The sequence below is a fragment of the Podarcis gaigeae genome, assembly GCF_964106915.1.
Source record: "Podarcis gaigeae genome assembly, chromosome: 3".
NCBI lineage: Eukaryota > Metazoa > Chordata > Lepidosauria > Squamata > Lacertidae > Podarcis > Podarcis gaigeae.
This window is the reverse complement of record NC_139680.1, coordinates 66,243,466-66,265,430: the sequence shown is the minus strand read 5'-3', so window position 1 is coordinate 66,265,430 and position 21,965 is coordinate 66,243,466. Positions and strand designations below refer to the sequence as shown.

General features: G+C 40.7%; 1 protein-coding gene across 13 annotated transcripts in view; it reads right to left on the bottom strand.

The window, feature by feature from the left end:
• Positions 1-21,965, bottom strand: part of ESR1 (estrogen receptor 1) — a 200,154-nt gene that overhangs the window by 16,319 nt on the left and 161,870 nt on the right. For all 13 annotated transcript variants that reach the window (XM_083732427.1, XM_083732429.1, XM_083732422.1 and 10 more), the window contains one exon: positions 8,382-8,520. In XM_083732427.1, the coding sequence (XP_083588553.1) occupies positions 8,382-8,520 (139 nt within the window). The remainder of the gene's footprint in view (positions 1-8,381; positions 8,521-21,965) is intronic.

Here is a 21,965-nt window from a genome sequence, read left to right as displayed (position 1 = left end):
AGGCGAGCTAGTGAATGTACTGCACAGGGCAGAAGGTTGCATTTGGCTTGCAAAAAGACTGAAATTGTCATATTGACTGATTAGCTGGGATAAAGCGTTAAGATTAACAGTCACTTAAAAAAGAACTACAGCTACCAGTGTAATGGGGTGGGAAGAAGGGGAGACAGAGGGATTTACATGTTCCAATATAATTCAGTCGTTTTGTTTTAATTGCCAGCTGTTGACTGTTGAATCCTGCTTCAGAAACACCTGTGTGGATTTTGGCTTGGCAACAATCATTATATAAACAGACAGCTATGGGTCCCACCCACCTGAAGTATCTTCCGACACTGCCCTATGATCTAAGCCATAAAATCTTAATATGAAAATCTTATTCCCCAATAAAATCTTAATAAGAAAAATTAGCTAAGAACAGAAGTATAAAAGTGGATGAGTACACTTGAGTAATACATCCAACCACAAACCCCAGCAAATTTTATTGATAGCATTACTTCATATGACTTGAATCAATACATTTCTGAAGATATTCCTTCATCAGTGCCATTTGGTCATGGACACAAGGTCCTGGGTGTAATTATGATGAATTAGATTGCATGAAATTTATGGATGACCCCCCCTCACACACACCATGCCTTGTGAGGAGAACTGACAAGGAGAGCCTGCTCAACACACACATGTGGAGCTCTATCTGCAAACCTACAGCAGGCTTCTCTCTTGAGCCCTTCCTCCCTACGCATGGACAGCACAATGACAGGGCGTGCACAATTCTAATTCTGTGCAGCACAATGGCTGAAGGGGATCTCGTGCCTTCTGAATATCTACAGCAGGCATGTCCAAAGTCCATCCCGGGGGCCTAATTCGGTGTGGGGGGGTTAATCCGGCCCCTGTGGCAGTTTATTTCGTGTGGGGGGGGGGTAAAATCCTAAAAGAAGCTCAACAACTTCAATCCTAAAAAAAAAGCTCAACAACTTGAATCCTCTTTGAAAAAAGTTTGGACACCCCTGAGATACAGGATTGGGGTAAACACGCTTAGCCTGAGGGTCACATTCCCTTCTGGGCAATCTTTCAAGGGCCACATGCCAGCAGTGTAGGAGGACAGAGGTAAAAGTGCACAGAGCACAAAAGTCAATTTTCCCTTTGATCAGTGGGCTACTTTTAACACACACTCTCATTCACCCCATTCTCCATTCATTCACCTAGCAAAAAATACTTGGGATGCCCAGTGGGGCCAGTGAGCAGTGGGGCCTGGGAAGAGTCCTACTGACCAGATGGAAAGGCATAGAGGGTCACTTTTGAGCCCAGGCTTGAGGTTCGTGGCCTCTCATATATATGCATACATGCCTACCAAACTTGTCAAGCAAAGTGAATGCAGACAAAGTAACCACTGTGGGATGGCAAATCCCTTTGTCACATGCTCAGAGAGGTGGAAATTTTGCCCAGTTTGGTGCCCTGAGACTTTTTGTTATATAAAAGTAAATGGAAGTATTTTAAGTGTGTGGTTGGAAAGGTTTTACCAAGAGTCTGCTTCCAAGAAGGGATGATTAAAAGCAATTATTTACGACTGCTGCTTAGCCTTCTAAGCGAATATCCAAATATGCAGTCAGCACTTCAGCAAAGAACATTTTTCAAAGACTGAGTCCAGTCTGTAAAGTAAATCATCCTTTTGGAAGTGGTTTCCTCTGCTGAGGCACTGGTAAAAGGTTTCTATTTGAGTTCTCTGGTTGTAGCTTGTTCTAGAAATAGCAAAGAAATAGCTGCACAATATTATTCGAAGGATAGAGATCCTGTTTCATCTCTGTGTTAATGTGAGAAGTACCAAAATCCCCCCTCCTCTAAAATCAGTTCTAATGTTTTATGCTTATTTTTTCTCTACCATAGACTAAGACTCAGCTATGAAGTAATATTAGAATGACTCTAGCTGTAGAGATAGGGAAGAAGATTGATTGAGTTTGCATTTAAAAACGAATCTACCTAATTTGCACTTTCTAATATGCAAACCAAAACATAAGTCACCTTTTGAAATTCACACTTCTCTGAATTTTGTGGTGCAGTTTTCTAGCAAAGTAATGTTTATAAAAATGTACACACCAGGGTGAACCATGCACACAAATATTAGTGAAAATAACACACCAAAATGCTTCACATTAGAAGAAACTGTTTTGCAAAAATGAGCATTTTAAGCAAAAATGCATACAAAAACATAGAAAAAAATTGCATTAAAATGCTGGTGAATTTTCAGAAGGACTTTTTAAAAATACCAAACTGATGAGAAAATGTGGAGAACAAAGATTGAAAAAATGAGCAACAAATTGATATTCACTCATCTCTACATAGTAGTGTGTGGTTTTATCTTGATTCGCGCATTAAGAAGTAATAGTCTGGATTATTGTTGTTGTTCAGATATGAGGAGCTTCATAAATGCATATAATAACTCTATCTCCCACATTAACGATGTGCCATAGAGTTTTCAGCATCACAAAAAGGAAACAGAGTCTGACACTAAAATCCTATGCAACCTTTAAAAAGGTAAAGGACTCCTGACAGTTAAGTCCAGTTGCAGACGACTCTGGGGTTGCAGTGCTCATCTCGCTTTACAGCCTGAGGGAGCTTGCGTTTGTCCAGAGACAGTTTTTCTGGGTCATGTGGCCAGCATGACTAAGCCACTTCTGGCGCAACAGAACACTGAAACCAGAGCAACGCATGGAAACGCCGTTTACCTTCCCGCTGGAGTGGTACCTATTTATCTACTTGCACTTTTTGGAGTGCTTTTGAACTGCTAGGTTGGCAGGTGCTGGGACCGAGCAACAAGAGCTCACCCCATCACAGGGATTCGAACCACGACCTTCTGATTGGCAAGCCCAAGAGGCTCAGTGGTTTAGACCACAGTGCCACCCGCATCCCTATATGTAACCTTTACTAGAGTATAATTGCCAATGAATTCAGTAGAAAACAGAAATTTGTCTTACCATAAATTTCTGTTTGAATATGCTGCTGGAGAACATTCCTGATGGGGATGACACCTCCTACTGGAAGGACCAAGCAGGGTTCACTGAAGCCTCTTGCCTCCTTTCCAGAGGGAGGAGTCAACCCTCTCTCCAGACCAACCGGCAGAGCAGACAATTCCCTGGCCTCTAAACAATCATTCAAATGGAGCCGCATCCTTATCAAGAACGTCTACCAGCATCTGGCAAACTTACATATGAGCAAATATGCTTCAGCTTGTGCTAGGAGAAATTAATGGTGTAGCAAAAGCTAACAACTAAACTATCATTTGTTACTGATCTCCCAAATTCAAAGCTAAAACTCTATCCATGTGCCACCTTTTCTTTCATAGTGGATGTGAATATAAATCCATAGCACCAGGTTTAACTAACTGCTCTATTTTGTCTGTGATTATAGAACAACAAAATGCCTACTATTTAGTTTTACACATAAGAGACCCAGTTGACAGGAAAGGCAGTCTTATCAAATGGTTAAAGGAGTCTAGATGGCAGTTTATCCTCTGGCTGCATAATCTATCACTGTATCAGAAGTGTTTGTGGGGAGAGTAAATTGTGAGGTCTTTTGCATTATAGGATTTTATCTGGACTGTGTTGAGGAATGAACTCATAAGAAATGGGAGATAGCTTGATTTATTTCTGAGACAGCCTGAATTCAGTATAAAAACGAAACTTGAGCCCTCTGCATTCCTTTACACTCTCTCCCACCTACCCATCCTTGATCTCCGAGTAACCCCTTCCTTATAAACACTTCTGATGTGGCTAGTGATGGCAGTGGTGCACTAGTCAGAAGGCATGGGAAGGATGAAAGTGTGTCCCAAGGCCTGTGTCAATGGTCAGTATCACCTGGAGGCCCACAACCAGCTCCTCCTCTGCACCATTCATTTGCCACTCACTTTAGTCCAGAAAATGGTGTTGGTGAGAAGGGGATGCAGAAGACACCATTGCCCATTGAAGGTACCTTTCCCAAGAGGCTTTGATTTTGGAACTACTGGCCTTTCCAACCACTGTCAGGGCTGGAGTTTCAGGTAGCTTATTGTAAGCGTCTTGCTTTACTCCCAGCAGGAAGGCTGAATAGAAGCATTCCAGAACATAACGTCTTAATGGCTTTACCAAGGTCTACGCTAATTGCCAGTAGCCTTTGGGAAAACAATAGTTCCTAAAGGCTACTAGGTTTTCTTTGAGCTGAGCAGTTTGAGACTCTGGAGCTCATATCCCAGCCCAGATCTGGTGGACCTCAATGTCATATCTTATACTGTTCTGGCCTTACTAATACAACTCAATTTACCACCATCCTCTCTTTCACACACATTCACACAAACTCACACATGGACAGGTAACACAACATGACTCGCCAACATACGCCACAATTCCATCCCATACATAAAGTCTCATTAGTAAATATACACAGAACACAATGTAATAATCCACTCTCAAGGTCACCAGTACGGTGGCCATGCTATTCCAATCCAAATACACAGTAGATGGCATCTGAGCTGAAAATGGCAAAAGACACTTCTAGCCACAGGGATCATTTTGGCCTCTAATGACAATTATATATCAAGGAATACCCCAAGTTACGTACCTGCTCCTTCTTATGGAGTGCAGTCCCATCCAGAACAAGCAATTGGTCTATCTTCCAGATATGGAGCCACATACCCTCAAAGCTTCTGTCTTCCCAAGATAATAGCTTAAGTCCACTGGCCTTCATCCAGAATACTCAACCTCTCCTGATTCGGGTGTTATGGAGAAATAGAGCTGTGTGTCTTCAGCATACTGATAACACCACGCCCCAAAACTCCTAATGACTGCTCCCAAATAGTACTGGAGACAAAATAGTGTCCTGTGGGAACTATTACAAGTGCCAAAGGGGGAGGTACACTCTCTCAATTCTGCTCTCTGAATACTGTGGTCAATAGTATCAAAAGCCACTGAAAACTACGAGTAAGAGGGCACATTCCCCCATCCACCTCTTGATAAAGGCCATTGTTCAGGGCCACCAAGACTGATTCAGTCCCCAATTAAAGCAGATATATGTCATTCAGGAACATTTGCAGCTGCTCCACCACAATAGCTGATGCCTTCCAATAGATTACTATCCTCTGACAGCCCTTCCATCAAATGACTGGCCTCTGTAATATAGGGTGCATATCCACTCTAAAGAAAGGCTGGCACAAATATGATGATCTAGCAGCCATCTCTATAACTGCTTCCACTTTCCCCAGCAGCTGCAATCACAAAAATGACTGCTAGATTACTGTATGTGTAGCCTGTTCCATGTTGCAATTTGTCTATGTCCTCATATACCTGCATATACTTTTGAAAAGTGGAATTTAGCAGTGTGAATTAGGTCTCAGTAGTTCAAGCTATTTGGAGAGTGAAGTACAACAAAAACAGGTATGTAGAAGTGAAGCTAATTATTTCACAACACAATCATGTACATGTCTATTCAGACATGTCTATTCAGATGTCCCTTAAGTTTAATAGGGCTAAGTGTGTGTTGGATTGCAGCCTTATAAGCATTATTCATTCTTGGAAACGGAAATATTCATTTCTATATTTTAATGACTTGCTTGACATGGTGATTTTATGCATTTGGAATACTGTGTACGGTTCTGGTCGCCTCACTTCAAAAAGGATATAGCAGAGTTGGCAAAGCTTCAGAAAAGGGCAATTAACATAATCAAGGGGATGGAGCACCTTTCCTTTGAGGAAGTCATTTGGGATTTTTTTAGTTTAGAGAAAAGGAGAGTAAGAGGTGAAGTAATAGAAATTTATAAAACTATGCATGGCAGATATGGAGAAAAGGGTAGAGCAAATGTTTGCACCTTCTCTCGTAACACCATAACACGTAGGCATCCAATGAAGCTGAATGTTGGATTTATCATGGAGGATAAAGGCTATCAACAATACAAGCCATGATGGACATGTTCCACCTTCACTGTCAGAGTGGGTATGCTTCTGAATACCAGCTGCTGGGAATTGCAAATGGGCAGAGCACAGCTGCGCTCAGGTACTGTTACACTCAAGTGCTGCAGGCATCTGGTTGGCCGCTATGAGGTCAGGATGCTGGACTAGATGAGCCAGTGGCAAGACCCAGCAGGGTCATCTTATGTTCTGTTTACCCAGGATTTCCCTGAACTTTAGTACCAGTCCCTGGTGCCCTTAGTTACTGAGTTGTTTATCCTGATAACTATTGATATTTATTGTGTATTGCAGGATTGAAAAGCAGTAAAGATATCTATTTAATAAACATCTCCCAGAGAAGTTCCTTTGACAATTTAAGCAGTAAAATTGTGCAACAGAAGTGACTTAGTAAATCCCATTGAACTTAATAAAATGAACTTCAGAACAAACATAAACAGGATTGTACTCTTAAAGACCACACATTATTCTGCTGTTCAGTGGAATTTGTGTAGTAATTCCAACCCAGAAATTATAATAAAAATAGTGGCTAACACTCTGTTAAGTCTTATATCCGGCATCTGAAAATGTCTTTATGCAGTGACTTAAAAGGAAAGGGGGGGGAGAGCTTTCTGCTCATTTACTGCCTTTTTATGAAACAAGGGAATTTCTTCCTGACTTCTGCTGGCAATTATTTGATGTGTTGAAAACACTGAATTCTCAGCATCTAAAATTTTATCTGAACTAGCCTGGTGAAAATGCTTCTGCACTTCATAACTATAGCCATTGAAAAATAATTTGCAGGGACCTTTATCATAAGTTTTGAAAGCAGCTGAAAAAGCTTCAACAGGGTAGGCAGGTGAAAAAGAAAAGCATGCCTGTTCTTTTGCATGACAAACTACACCTGTTGAAATTCCCTCTACTATGCAAGAAGCCCTGCCCTCTTTTGCATCTAGCCACTCTGTCCCTTAACCTTTTATCTTTTGTCTTGTTTTCTCTGCTGCTGTTCTTATTTTATTTGCTATTTTTGTTGTTATTTTATATTTACTCTGTAAAGTTCCATTCATCAGCTTAGGCTCCTGCACCACTTCAGCTCCTCCTGGCCACAGTTATCCATTCAATGGTAACATTCCATTTGGATTTTTGCAATGTACTGTGAATAGAATCCCCTTTAAGGGATGTTTTGAAAGTGCACTGTCTGTGAACTGCTAGTATTCAATTCCTCATTCTTTTGAACATTGTTTGATAATAGAAATGGTACCTAATCCAAAAAACAGACAGGAAAAACTGAAATAGTTATCGTTTTTTAAAAAAGTCCAATTCTACCTAACTTTCCACTGGAGTATGCGTTCTTACTATATGCGTTGGCACTGCAAAAACTAATGAAACGTTTTCTCTGCAAGGATGAGGGGTTATTATTTTTTCATTTAAATTATAATAATAAAGGAACACCAATAAAGAAAGCAGGGGTTTGATTTTGCTACCCCTTGCATTACTCAAGAATGAATATGTAGGATGTCTGCTGTCCAAGCTGTCTCCATTCCAGCTTACCATTTCAAGTTCCAAGGTGAATTGAGGAATAGCTATGAAATATCAAATGGTAAAGCTAAAACAGTTTTAACTGTGATTTAATAAAAGGTCAGGGGAATATTTCAAACACCAACATAAACACCAACAACAGCACTTGATTGACAACAATATTTTCCCATCCTGTTTCTCTGGCTGCTGCAATAATGGCAGCCACCAGAAACCAGGTCTCTGGCTCAATTCTAAAGGAAATATTTGTGTGCTGCAAAGAACCACCCTCAGCCTCTAAGAATGGAATAGCAATCTTTAGCCTATTTTAAAAAGAAAAACAGGCTATTTGGACTATTGGTTCATTTCTACTGTTGCTGCTTTTATCAAATTCATAGATAAAAGAAATATTGATCCCCAAACGGTCGCTTCTCTCTCAGCAGTTTTCACAGTTATTTGTTTAAAAGTATTTGCCAAAATTGCAGGAAAATCTCAGAACCCGCCAGATGTTAGCTTAACTAGAAGCAAGTCCTATGTTTAAGTGACTAACTTTGTTTAGAAGAGACAGGGAAACAACATGTATGCTGCCCTGAGTTCTATATTGGGGAAAGAATGGGATATAAATGCAATAAACAAATAAATATCATTCTGGAGAAACTATTAAGCTCATCTCTCTCATTGTAATACTCTTGAAATATGGTTCAGCAAATACACACATAGCATGAAATCATTTAAGTGGCATTTGTTGCTGGTATTGATCTGCATCCTGACTCCAGGCTTCATTGTGTAAATGTATAGATACAATACTGTTAGTGTTCCAGTTTTAGGCTTGCCCTCTTCTGCGACTGGCATTTGGTATGAATGGCATGGTAGCAGGTCAGGCTGATACTAATAATATTGCATAGCAAGACAGTTACAACAGTAAATAACAGAAATAAACAAACAAAGAACATGTGGACTGACCTGTCCAACAGCAGGTTAGGGGCAAACAATAGCTTTCCTGGATGCTCCATGGACCGCCACACTAAGCCAATCATCAGTATCTCAAGCCAGGCACATTCCAGGAGATGGACCTGATCATGGAGTGATAAATCCACAAACCCTAAAGAAGAAAATGAAGACCAGTATGTGGCAATGTGAAAACAGTAGCTGGTGTGATACAGTGGTGGGGTCTGTGTGTAAGAGACCTAACCCTGCTTGGCACAGAGTTCCCTAGAAAATGCTGCTACTATCCCTTACCTTAACCTGTTTCACAGAATTGTGATAGAAAAACAAGATAATCTCAGGCATGCTGCCCTTACAACCTCAAATGAAGGGTGGAACACAAACATGACAACAAAACCTTTCTTTAAATGCAAGTATACATATTGGAATAATTTGGGGGGGGGGGATATTAGAGCTCCCTGGACCAGTTCAGATCAGAAAGACTGAATCATAGCTAACTTTTTTAATAATAATATTCTTTCTTTCCCCTTTGTGTTTGCTATTGGAATATCAATACAGTTGTTTAAAATGCATAATAGTAATTTGACAAGTTGTTGATTTTCTGTGGTCTTGAAAACTCTGAATATAAAAATCACTACTTCTGTGGTAAAAAATATTTGGCTTTTCTTCTTAAGCTACACATTTGGAATCTTCATGCACTATAAATCACACACTGCTAACCTTCCATATCAAGGCTCCATGCATGTTTCGTGGCATGATTATGCTACATGGTACTCCCAATCTTCCCTCAACTTAAGCAAGGGTGTTGACACTTGGAGCATAGATAGTCCATCAACAGATGATAAAGAAAATATTATATGGAATCCTTGACTATTTTAATTCTAAGTCCTTTCACATTTCAGACCTCAATATTCTGCAATGAATTTACACTCCTATTGCAATGTAGAACCTTCTGGCTACATTTTTAAACCACATCTTTGAAACCAGCATACTAAAACGTGTATTTCCAGTCTGTTTTGCACCCTAGCCCATAGCCAGGGTGAGTACATTGATTGCTTCACCTGGAATTCTTGTTCATACCACCCAGGATAAATACAAACAAACAAAGGCACCTCACACTTTTTATTTTATGAAATTACTCTTCCAATCAGAATGAATTTAATTTAGATAATGGGTGAAAAGCTGGCTAATCCTCCAGCCACCCCTCCCTCCACACAAAAATATAGATCCAACTCTGAACATCTCCCCCCCGACTGCAACATTGGTCTGTCCTATCACCTTTGGGTGCTAAAAGAGTAACTGAGACTGTTGGTGGAATGCCTACTGCCTGTCAAGTCATTTCTGGCATCTTGAATTTTAGTGGCCGAGACCACAGCTTGACAATCACCAGAATATACTCTGGAGATTGCTCTCAGGAGAGGATGTGGAGAACTCTGTCTATGAATTCTTAAAAGGAATTATGTATGCTGCTTGAGTTACTTTTGTCTGGTGAAGCTGTGTAATTAGTCTATTTTAGGAACTATATATCTCAGTAACAATAACTAGCATGGGATATGTATTGAGAAGACAGATTATTTTACTTCTTGGTCCCTGACCACAGGTTGAATTGTTTTGAGAAGTGGTGTCTTTTGCTTAAAAGAATAATCCTACCAAGATTTTTTAGGATTTGTATCATAGAGGAATAATATTTGCATCAAAAGCAGCAATTAACGACTAAGGTTTTGTGTCGGGGGTATACTCTTGTCTAGCATAACAACTTAGCTATTCTGTTTGATAAATAATTTGATAATTACACATAAACTTAGGCTGTGTCTGAATTAGAAGATAACCAAGTCAACCAAATATTTGATACACCTGTTTACTGGGGATTTGTACAATTAAGGAGAGCTTTTTTTTTCTTACCTGACTGTTTATTGGGAAATTTGCAATTGATTGCCTAAGCCCAAAATTCTGCAACTGGTTGCTTTGATTTAGGAACTGTGTGTTCTGATTAGAGCTGGGAACTTTGTGTTCTCTTGCACCTGGGAACTGTGTGTTCTTCTGTTGGAACTGGGGGAAGTATTGCACAGTTGGTTGCTTGGAGCTTGAAACTATGCAATCTATTGTTTTAACTTATATATCAATTTTGATATATTCTTTTTGCTCTTTCATTGTTTGAGATACTTTTATTTTATTTATTTCACAAGATTTATGTTGCAGTTACACTTCAAAGCAGTTTACAAAAAGAAAACAAAAAATTATCAGTAAAAACAGAAAAAACCTTGAAGAAATACATATATTTGTTAAAGTATTTACCGGCATCCCAATTAAGCACTGAAAGTAAAGTTTAACCTATGGAAGATCATGTCAAAGAATGTGACAAGAGAAGCAGCAGTAATAATATTAAACCAATATGTTTAAAAGAAAAAGCAGAAGGCAACAACTTAATTGAATGCCTAGGAGAACTTTGCCTCTCCTTAAATTTTGAAATAAAATAATATGATCAGTGAAGCTATTTTGTAGTGATTTTAGAAATTAAATAATTAAATAATTTTAACCATAAATTGCCAAAATAGAAAAAATGTAGCAATCTTACTAGCAGAAGGCTGCCTGAAGGGCCATATGATACGGAGTGCATTCCACTTCATCAGCAAAGAAAGAAACCTGTTGTCAGAGCAAAACTAATGTAGTTGGAGGTTCCCCAATATACTGGGAAGCAGAAAAAACCCCCAGGTGTGTTAGTTCTGCTGGTGTGAATAATGTGGCGTACTGACAAAGCGAATGCACGAGTCCTCTATTTCATTTTTAGATTGTTTATCAAAAACCTTGGAACAGCAAATGGAAACTTCTGTTGTGTACTCTGGTGGTCTTAGAATTCTCAAAATAGGAAATACTTTTTTTCAGGTTCAAATCAAATAAATAATTACAAAAGTAAAAATGTTGCACTAAAACAAGGGTGGGAAACCACAAGCCTGGGGACCAAATACAACCTCCATGCACCCTCCCTTAGGACTCTGCTCACCCCATGCCCCCTAAGCCACCACTTGCTCTGTGCCCTCTAGTGATTGGACCCACTGGAATGTGTCCTGTGATAATGCCTCCTGCTTGCCAGGATGGAGGGTAGGCAGTAGTGTGTGTCTGGCCACACCCACTTTGCAACACCCACCACACCTTGAGAAGACTGCCCAGCAGGGAATATCAACCTCACATTGAAAAAGATTCCACACCCTGCACTAAGAAAATTCAGAGCCAAATATTTAGGCAGAATTAGATTCATTCAGGAAAAAGTCAGAGCAAATCAATACTGATGAGAAACTGCTAACATTATTACTTTTGTAGAACAACCATTCTCTCTCTCTAAAAAAAAAGACCAATAAATTATTGGAAAAGGAAGGGAATTCCTTCCAGTTTCGATTTAAGGTATGATGAATTAATTTGAATTATTTTATTTTATTTAAAAACTGTATCAATCTTATTCCCCAAACATGATAGAATCTGAGATCTTTAAGGCTATCCCAGTTAATAGAAATAGATAGATGTAACTAAACGCAGGAATAGATCATTTAGTGTGGCTGCACCTACTCTTTAGAACTCCCTGCCCATTAATATTAGCCAGTTGCCTTTACTGTATTTCTATTCCACTGCTTGCACCCCATTCCTTTCTTGAAGTTGCAGCAGCTTAAGAATGGTTGAGGCTATGGTCAGGCTAGTGGCACCCCCAAATTGGTGGAATTTCTGGCCTAGCTGTTCTTGGTTTTGATTGTAATGAAGAGGCACTGAGCTCTCAACATAAAGGCATCATTACAAAGAAGGAAGGAGCTGACATCAAGAAAGCATTTGACACAGTGGAGTGGAGTGTTGTCTTTTAAACTTTTTAGTGTTTAAATATAAACTGACATTTTCTTTGAATGCATTAAAGCCACTGTAGAACACTACAAATTAAGTTAAAGATTTACAGATGGGAATCAAACAAGTGTGTTTTACCTTGAAGCTATCTGCTTTATCATTTGCTATAAGGATAGAAGCACTCATAATAAAGTTTAGGGGAACACAGGAGCATGCAACCTTTGCCCCCCCCCCCCAGCACAAGGTAATCTTTAAATCCAGTATAGTAGCTAGATGTTTTTAACTACTAATTGGGTGATCTCTTTCTGAACAACTATATTAGATTTTAAAACAGGTCGTCTTCTGAAATCATCCCAATTGGAAATGCCTCAATACAGCTTTGCAAACATGAAGATAAATATGATACGATCCAGAGTTCTGTTCTTGCTTCCACATTAATTCTAGTACAGAGTTTGAAATCATGGCAAAAAAATGCTTCCTAATTTTATGTGGGAACTCAGAGGGTAGGATAAGTTACTCTGCAGAAACTTAAACAAAATAACTTATCTGTGAGTCTGCCAGGAGCAAATTTGCTTTATTCATTGAGCAAATTGATAAAGCTCTACCTCTACACTTTTTTATAGCTCCAGAAGTAAAGGGCCAGAGATTTGCATTTTTTAAATGAAAACTGAAAATTCAGAAAGGGAACCTAGAGTATCCTTAGGGCCTCAAGGCCATGAATATACAGCCTCTCCAACAAACTATACTTTGCATCTCAGCACGGCATTGCAGTCTCTGAAAAAGGATCACTGGCACTGACAGCTCAGTCAAGCAAGCAACTTTTTCTTTAAAATTGTGTTTATTTCACATTGAAATGCCAAACTTTTGGCACTCCAGAACCATGGCTACATTTCAAGCTTCGGTCTAGTCAACAGGAACATAATCAAGACCACATTTATATAGGGAAAACACCAGATTATATAACAACAGCCTTTCCCCCTATTGCTTATTCACTTTAGTCCAAATAGTTCATAAGCAACTTCATAAATGACGCATAAATGTTCCCTGTCAAAATGCAAGTGCTGCTATTGTGGATTATAACCAATGTCTCCCTGTGTGTTGCTTGGTAAGACTTTCTTTTCACAAAATATGCTTTGCCTCTACTGATTTCGGCCACAATACAAAGAACTGTAATAGTCACACACATAGCTCAGGTACTTGCACAGCCAGCATTTCATCCATTGTTTTTGGTGCAGTATTTCCCGCTGCCGAAGTGACAAGCCAATGTTCAGTCTCAAAAACAGCTTGACACTTTGGTAGTGGAAATCACTGTTTTAAAAACAAGAGTTTTGTGTGTATGTACAACCACCCATGCACTGATCTCAAGCTGATAGCTTACCTGTTTCAGTTACAGCTGCCTGCCTTTAATTAGAGTTGTGTTTCGTATTCTCTGTCTGCAAATTACTCAGTACATACACATGCATCACTTCTCTGGATCCAAGTTTCCAATATATTGACCGGGTTTGCACTACACCGTAAGCCAAACTATGGCTTACAGAGACTGGGTGAACATTCAAGATCACCAAGAGGAGGTTGCAGCCACATTGCTGGTCCTTGGTGCTTTCCACTGCTGAATATTGCATATTGCTCCTTGTAAATCAATGGAGTTGCATCCATTGCTCCCACTTTTTACCTCTCAACCTGCCACCACTGGAATGTAGTCCCCAAATGATTTTCCATGGGGGAATGAAAAACTGGCTAGTCCCCAACCCTCTCATGGAGACTTAGAAAAACCTTTTTTTGAAAAACAGCAGTAAAGGATGAGGAGGCAAAAGGGTTTCTTGGCTAAACCTTCCTCCATCTGAGCAACATCACTTTAGTTTTTGCATGCATGAAGTTTAAGACAGCTGTTGGTTGTTTAAGAGATAAAAGTGCTGTTGACAGTTTTACTATGTGTATGTTATTTAGTGAATAGCACAACCAGGGAAAAGGAGAAATATAGCTTGATGTTATCTGCATATTGAAAGCTTTTCATCCCCATGGTATTTTATTCTCCCTTTATAGGAAGAAAAAGAGCGTACAGCTTTATGACTTGCTGTTTCATAATGAAAGAAAAGTAAATACTCTTTGGGTCACATGTGGCACCTGCCTAAGGAGGAAGGGAAAGTTTACTTCTTTACCAGAAATCCAGGGAAGCAGAAGAGTGAGTGGGCGGAGGGAACCTTTTGTCTATGAGCAACAGTTATAGACAAGTGGCTGCCCTACATGCTTACACTCCTATCACAGTAAGTTACCATTTGGCAAATCCCAGCTTGTGTTCATCTGCTGCCTGCACTACAAGTGCTTTCACCTGTCAAATGTGGAAAAGAAGAATAACATGGGTGTTAATTCAGATGGGCTATACGTTGGCAAAGAGTTGGCAGCAAATCAGAAACAGAAGTATAAGAACAGAATACACCTATGTGCTATCTTTATGCATATGAACTTGATTCATCCACATTGGCCCATGTCAGGCAGCCCTTTCCAGCTTGCTAAACCATCATTCAAAATATTGATGAAGGTCCTGGTTATAATTTTTCCTACTGGAGGGGTCAATGGAGATGGAGAGGAAGCAGTATGTATGCCCAGAGCTTATTAGCAGCTTGCTTGTGGACATCCAATGAAGCTGAATAATGGAAAATTTAGAACAGATAAAATAAAAATACTTCTTTATGGAGCATACAGTCAAACTCTGGAACCCCGTCCCCCGGAGGGAGTGATGGCCACCAATTTGAATGGCTTTAAAAGAGGGTAAGACAAATGGCTGCTAGTCATTATACTTAGGCACTACCTCCAAATTTGGAAGCAGCAATGCTTCAGAATACCAGCTGCTAGAAACCACAAGAGGGGAAAGTGCTCTTGTGCTCATGTTCTGGCATCTAGTTGCCCACTGTGAGACTAGGATGCTGGACTAGATGGGCCATTTGTCTGATCCAGCAGGCTATTCTTATGTTGCTAAACTAACTTCATTAAGCTTGACAGTCATGGAATAATAGGAGTAGTCATAGAATCAGAGAAGTCTTCTTCTGGATCAGGAGTTGGTTAAGTAGCAGGAAGCAGAGAGTAGGAATAAGTGGAAAGTTCTCCAAAAGACGTAGAAAGTGGCGTCTCACAAAGATTGGTATTGGAACCTGTTCATGAACCATGTAGAGTTAGGAGTGAGCAGTGAGGTGGCCAAGTTTGCTGAAATGTTCAGGGTCATTAAAACAAAGACCTTTCCACTTTGAGTGAATAGGCTGAAGTATGAGGTTGGTGCCCTAAAACATAAAGCACAACACAAGCAAGATGCCAAAATATATGTCTAGAATCTTGCCAAAATCAATTAATTTCATTTTTTAAAAAACTTCGTTAATTTCAATAGTGGAGATGTAAGCATATATTAAAATCTCTCACTAAAACCAATGGGGCTTAAAAAGTGCTCAACTTGGGCTGGATTGGGCTTTGCATTGCATAGATCTGCAGAGATTTGTTAAATATTTCCAACCAGATCTTGTTTAAAGATGGCAAAACTTCCCTTCACAATCAGGATCAACTGTACGCATTTTTCAGAAATAAAATGAAACAAAACAAAAAATAAGCCAGTTCCTCCTTCTGTAAAAATAGACCAGACATTAAATACTGTAAACTGCCTTTTGAGGCATAGTCCTTATCTCATATAGTAAATGGATGTAAAGGACTATATTCCCCTTTAGCCAATTGCTCCAAAGTGGTCCTTTCTGCATAGATGTTGCATCCCACCTAAAACTGAACCATAATTTGTAAATTTACCGCTTTAAGCCCAATTAGCTGGTAGCATGCATTAGGAGAGATGTGGTCAGAGAAACTAGCATCTGGTGTAAATTATTTTAAAAGGTTGTTTTATATTTGCTGTTATGGACTTTACTATATACAAGTCAGAAAAAACCTTTTAAAGGGAAATTGCAGTTAATATTTACAATTATAATTATAGAGATGGCCATAAAAATGTCAACGTTGCATTATGCCTTTTACTTTAAAGGACATGTCTAATGTTTTATCTAAACTGGTCAAACTTGTGCCTTCAGCTAGCACTTGCAATATTCCATCTGTAGGGCATACATGATACACACACACACACACACACACACACACACACACACGCACGCACACACACACACACACACACACGCATGCTCTGTTTGAGTTATGGAATCACTTAAAATGATTAAATGGTTGGTTATTCAATCAGTTCATTTAAAGTCAAGAACAAAAGCAACATAACTTTCTACAGGGAAGTAAATGAATAAAAATATTCTCCAGTTGCTTTGGACAATTTTTAGTTGTACAACTTGATTTATTATTTTTCTTCTTCATACTTGTAGTAAGTATGCACTAGATCCAGCATGCACTAGAGGCAATACCAGCCAGCCCCAAGGCTTCTTGGTGTAGGCATAATGTTTTCTAGTCAGCTTATGTAGGTCCTGTGGCAGCTGTCCCAGTTTAAATTTGAGGTAGCATTCAAGTAGCTATACAAGTGCTAGCTCAGAAGCTGCCTCCATCTGAGCCTGGTCATGATCCCAGCAGCAGCCTCACATATCCCAGAGATGATCATAAATGGGAATCAGCTCATACAGGAACCAGCCTGCATATCCAGTGTTTCCAAGCAGATGGAAATGAAACAATGCTCATTTTCACTGTTGATGTGCAAACAACCGTGCATTTTCAGTAGGTTCCTATCCATTAGGGGTTATTGAGATTTTGTGCTTTATATTGGAAGAGTGGCAGTCCTCAGAGCACATCACTTGATAGGATAGTATTTACTGCTTTGTTCCCTGTATTTACTACAACTTCAATCCAAAAAAAAGTCAGCAACTTTGGTTGGCCATCATGGCCCTTCACGTCATCAAATCTGGCCCTCTTTTTAAAAAGTTTGGACACCCCTGTAATCTAAACCTATTGTTGCTTTCTGTATTAATCAGCTTGAACTCCAGATCTCACTCTCCTCTGTTGTCTTTATGGAGTGGGTGTACAGTTTTAACTATAAGAGTATTCAGGTGCTTCTTTGAAGAACACAATGTCTTATCACATTAAGTGATACAATTACTAGAAGACAAGGCTATGTGCAGTTCCCTGCCAGAGGAATGTTACAAGACCTATGAAGTGTTTATTTTTGTAGATAGTAATAAAACAATATTTGAGCAAAGTCTTCCATCCCATTACCATTATCTTATCGAGCGTGTATACCAACCATAAAAAACAGCAGCTACTGAACTCCCTCACTGGCAGGAGACAGCTAAATAATGGCTGCCTGCTACTTCATGAGAACTGGCTGTGTTGGCTCTCAAGGGAGCACTTTTGGTTCTGTGATATTTTGGAAGCTGAAACAAGACACACGGACCAAAAAGAGAAGCCTCTTTTCCCAGAACATTCATCAAATGTCCTGTCAGTATAAGTAAAGGGAGCACAACTGTAAACTTAGCAGTGGCATTAAAACAACAACAACAACAACACATATAAGATAGACCTAAGTCCTCTTTAGATGTTGTTAACCTCTATTCATGGAGGGCCATGGGCCCTCACATGATTCAGAGACTTAGGAATTCAGTCATGGTGCAGTTAAGACTGTCCCATGCTTCACACAGCATACAGGAGTGGGGAACCCTTGGCCCTCTGGATGTTGCTGAACCTCAACTCCCATCAGCCCTAGTGAGTATGGCCAGTGGAGCAGGACAGTGGGAACTGTAGTCAAGCGTTTCCCCCCACTTGTCCTACCACCAGTTCCTGATGGGGGGCACTTCTCCTAGAACCCTGGGAGCAGCTGCTTTTGCCACCCCTGGCTTCTACCACCACCTGTCCTGAGGTAAGTTCTTTGGTTCTGAAGAGGAAGTGAGATGCAGCAGGTGTAGCTCATGGGATTGAGGTGGGCGAAGCCTGTAACTGGGCTTGATCCTCCTTGAATGTTGACAACACTTAAAGGCTGAAGTGTCGATTAACCCAGATAAGGCTTTTCTGGGCATAGCTACTATATTAAAGAAACAAATTAGAGGGGTAAAAATTATGTTATACCTACTGCGTCTTAAGACTAAACTGGAGCATCCTGATAGAAGACGCCTGACAGTAACTTCTGTTTCTGATGTAATGTGAAAATTGAGATTCCAGATAGCTTCTGGAGTTCATATACCATGCCACAGGAGAGATCTGTTAGTACACAACACATGAAAAAGAAGCATGATTCATGAATGACCTATTTTCTTTCATTGCTTCTTTGAAGCAATGAAAATACCGTATTTTTCGCCCTATAGGACACACCGTCCCATAAGGCGCACCTAGTTTTTTTTTGGGGGGGGAAATAAAGGGGGGGAAATATTTTTTCCCCCGACCCCAGCCCCCAAACAGGCAGCTCTCTGCAAGCCGTGGGAGCCCAGCGCTGGCTCCCGCTGCTTGCGGAGAGGTCCGCGAAGCCTTGACCCGCTGATCACAGCGCTCGCAGGCTTCAGCATGCAGGCAACTCTCCGCAAGCAGCGGGAGCACTCCCGCTGCTTGCGTAGAGGTCCGCGAAGCCTGGAGAGCAAGAGGGGTCTGTGCGCACAAACCCCTCTCGCTCTCCAGGCTTCAGCGAAAGCTTGCATTGGTCCCATAGGACGCACACACATTTCCCCTTCATTTTTGGAGGGGAAAAAGTGCGTCCTATAGGGCGAAAAATACGGTAGCTATTTTGCCCATGGCAAAATAGTAATGAATGCAATACTTAGCACCTTAAGTGCTATTCAGGTGTTCAGTTTGAATGTGTGAGGGCAGCAGCGTCATGCATGACAGCCCTCACTCCATATCTTTCTTCCCATCAAAGACCTTTGCATATTCTGTCTGAAAGTCTGTCTGAAAGTACACTCACCCACAAGTGGCCCAAACTCATTGCCTATACATTTCTATCTTCCCTATTGTGCTTAAGCTTACACTGCAGCCTGCTCAATCTCTGCCACCCTGTCTTCTCTTTATATGGCAAGCACAGATTTCCCCACCTCCATCTATCTTCTTCTCTTGCTCTCCTCCACCACTGAATTAAGTGATTAAGTCGTTGGGCCAGGCCAGGTGGTCTCTGTGAAACTTTGGCATATACTAACCCAGCAGTAGGCACATTTCAAATTTTGGGAGTGCTGGGGGCACCAGTCACAAAACAGTTGCCATAGAAGGGCATGGCATAAGACAAAATGGCTACCACAAGGAGTATGGCACAACATAAAATGAGAGAGAGACAACCAGCCCTAACAATCTTACGCTTACTGTGGGAAGTCAGCTATATCTTGCTGGTCCTCAAAGACCAACTAAGTTAGTTCTTGGTATGAGCTTTCGTGTGCATGCACACTTCTTCAGATACCTGAAGAAGTGTGCATGCACACGAAAGCTCATACCAAGAACTAACTTAGTTGGTCTTTAAGGTGCTACTGGAAGGATTTTTTTTTGTTTTGACTATGGCAGACCAACACGGCTACCTATCTGTAACTGGATTGCTGGTCCTCGTTATGGAGAACACTTCCCCACCCTCAGATGCTATTGCTGCTAAAAACAACAAAGTGGTCACAACTGAATGCATGCCAGTAGCCAAATGCACACCACAGAAATCACTAAGAAGGTACCTACACTTTTTGCTCCATACCTTTCTAGGAGGGCTAGATACTAACAGACAGACAGACAGACAGACAGACAGACAGACAGACAGACAGATAGTTCAGAGTCTTGGGGCACTTGCTCAGGGGTGCCACAGGTAGCTTCACAGGCACTAGAGCACTGCTGGGCACCAGGCTGGGAAAACACAGCCAGATGGGCGGGATATAAGTGATAAATTATTAGTATTAGTATTATTACTTTATTTTGCAATAAATGCAAACCTTTATTTTTAACCCAGGGGCATGTTTGATTGCTCCCCTCCCCCCATACTTGGTGTACAAAGCAATACCCCTGTGACAAACTGTGACTTCTGCCCCAACATCTTGAAAACTTCACCTGTTTTGGTAACATGTTTGCATTTCTGTGTATTGTTGCACGTGTTATCAGGGATGCATATTATACACTTGACCCAAAAATGGAATAATGGAACTTGGCTGAAAATATCCCAAGGTGGTAGGATCCAGTGAGGGCTTCTTTTAGCCCTGCTGTTTTTAAACTACTACTTCATAAACCAGATAGTGGGGTTCCATGTCTGCAATAATACTAAGAGCAAAACAGATTTAAGAAGTGGTTTTGAAGGGGAAACATGGTAGGAGGGGGATTTAATTCATTTCCTCATACTCATGTGGTACCCTCCCTCTTACTGCTTTACTGAGATTTGGTGTTGGAGTTAATGCTTCACACAAGATCGGCTGCTATCCAAGCTACTTTGGCCTGCATGTATGGAAGCACATTGTTTCCCAGGCAAGGGCCAAGTATCTGGTTGCTATCCTAGCTACTTTGGCCTGCATGTATGGAAGCACATTGTTTCCCAGGCAAGGGCCAAGAATCTGGTTGCTACCTTTATACTAGAGGTAGCCAATCCCAGTCCTCACTACTAACTAAATGGACATACTAATACACACACACACACACACACACACACACAAATGTGATGCTCCATGTCCGAATAGGGCTCCGGACAGTTTATGCTCTCATTCCTGTATTCTTCTATGGTTAAGGCTCTGAGAGATTGAGGAATCCTACTTTCAAACTAACAGGAGGCCATACTTCACTTTAAAATACATGTGCATTAAGAAAAGGAAAGTAGAAAATCAGTAACATTTGCTCATATTAGAAATTTAAAATTTTGATTCCTAGTTTAAGCCAGTGACAATGGTTTGAGTAAGCACTGGTTCATCCAACACGTTAACCCATAGTGTAAAATGAGCAAAGGTTTAACAAGAATGAACAGATGTTGCCACACTAGGAACAAATTGTGATTTGTTTCTTCAAACAAACTATAAGAAGTAAGCCAGAAACAAAGCTCAGCTTCTGCTTGGGGTTTGCTTGAAGCAAAACAAGCACTGGTTCACATATGATATAAAGTCAGCCTCAGGTTTAGGTCCTCCCTGTTGAGACAACAGTAGGAGCAGGGGAGGATTAAAGTAGAGATTGATGAGCAGTGTGCATGAGCACACTACAGTCCTTGTTCACATGAAACCATAGTTTCTTTTTGTTGTTGTTGTTTAGTCGTTTAGTCGTGTCCGACTCTTCGTGACCCCATGGACCAGAGAACGCCAGGCACCTCTGTCCTCCACTGCCTCCCGCAGTTTGCTCAAACTCATGCTGGTAACCTCGAAAACACTATCCAACCATCTCGTCCTCTGCCGTCCCCTTCTCCTTGTGCCCTCCATCTTTCCCAACATCAGGGTCTTCTCCAGGGAGTCTTCTCTTCTCATGAGGTGGCCAAAGTACTGGAGCCTCAGCTTCACAATCTGTCCTTCCAGTGAGCACTCAGGGTTGATTTCCTTCAGTATGGAGAGGTTTGATCTTCTTGCAGTCCATGGGACTCTCAAGAGTCTCCTCCAGCACCATAATTCAAAAGCATCAATTCTTCGGCGATCAGCCTTCTTTATGGTCCAGCTCTCACTTCCATACATCACTACTGGGAAAACCATAGCTTTAACTATACGAACCTTTGTTGGCAAGGTGATGTCTCTACTTCTCAAGATGCTGTCTAGGCCTGTCATTGCCCTTCTCCCAAGAAGCAGGCGTCTTTTAATTTCGTGGCTGCTGTCACCATCTGCAGTGATCATTGAGCCCAAGAAAGTAAAATCTCTCACTACCTCCATTTCTTCCCCTTCTATTTGCCAG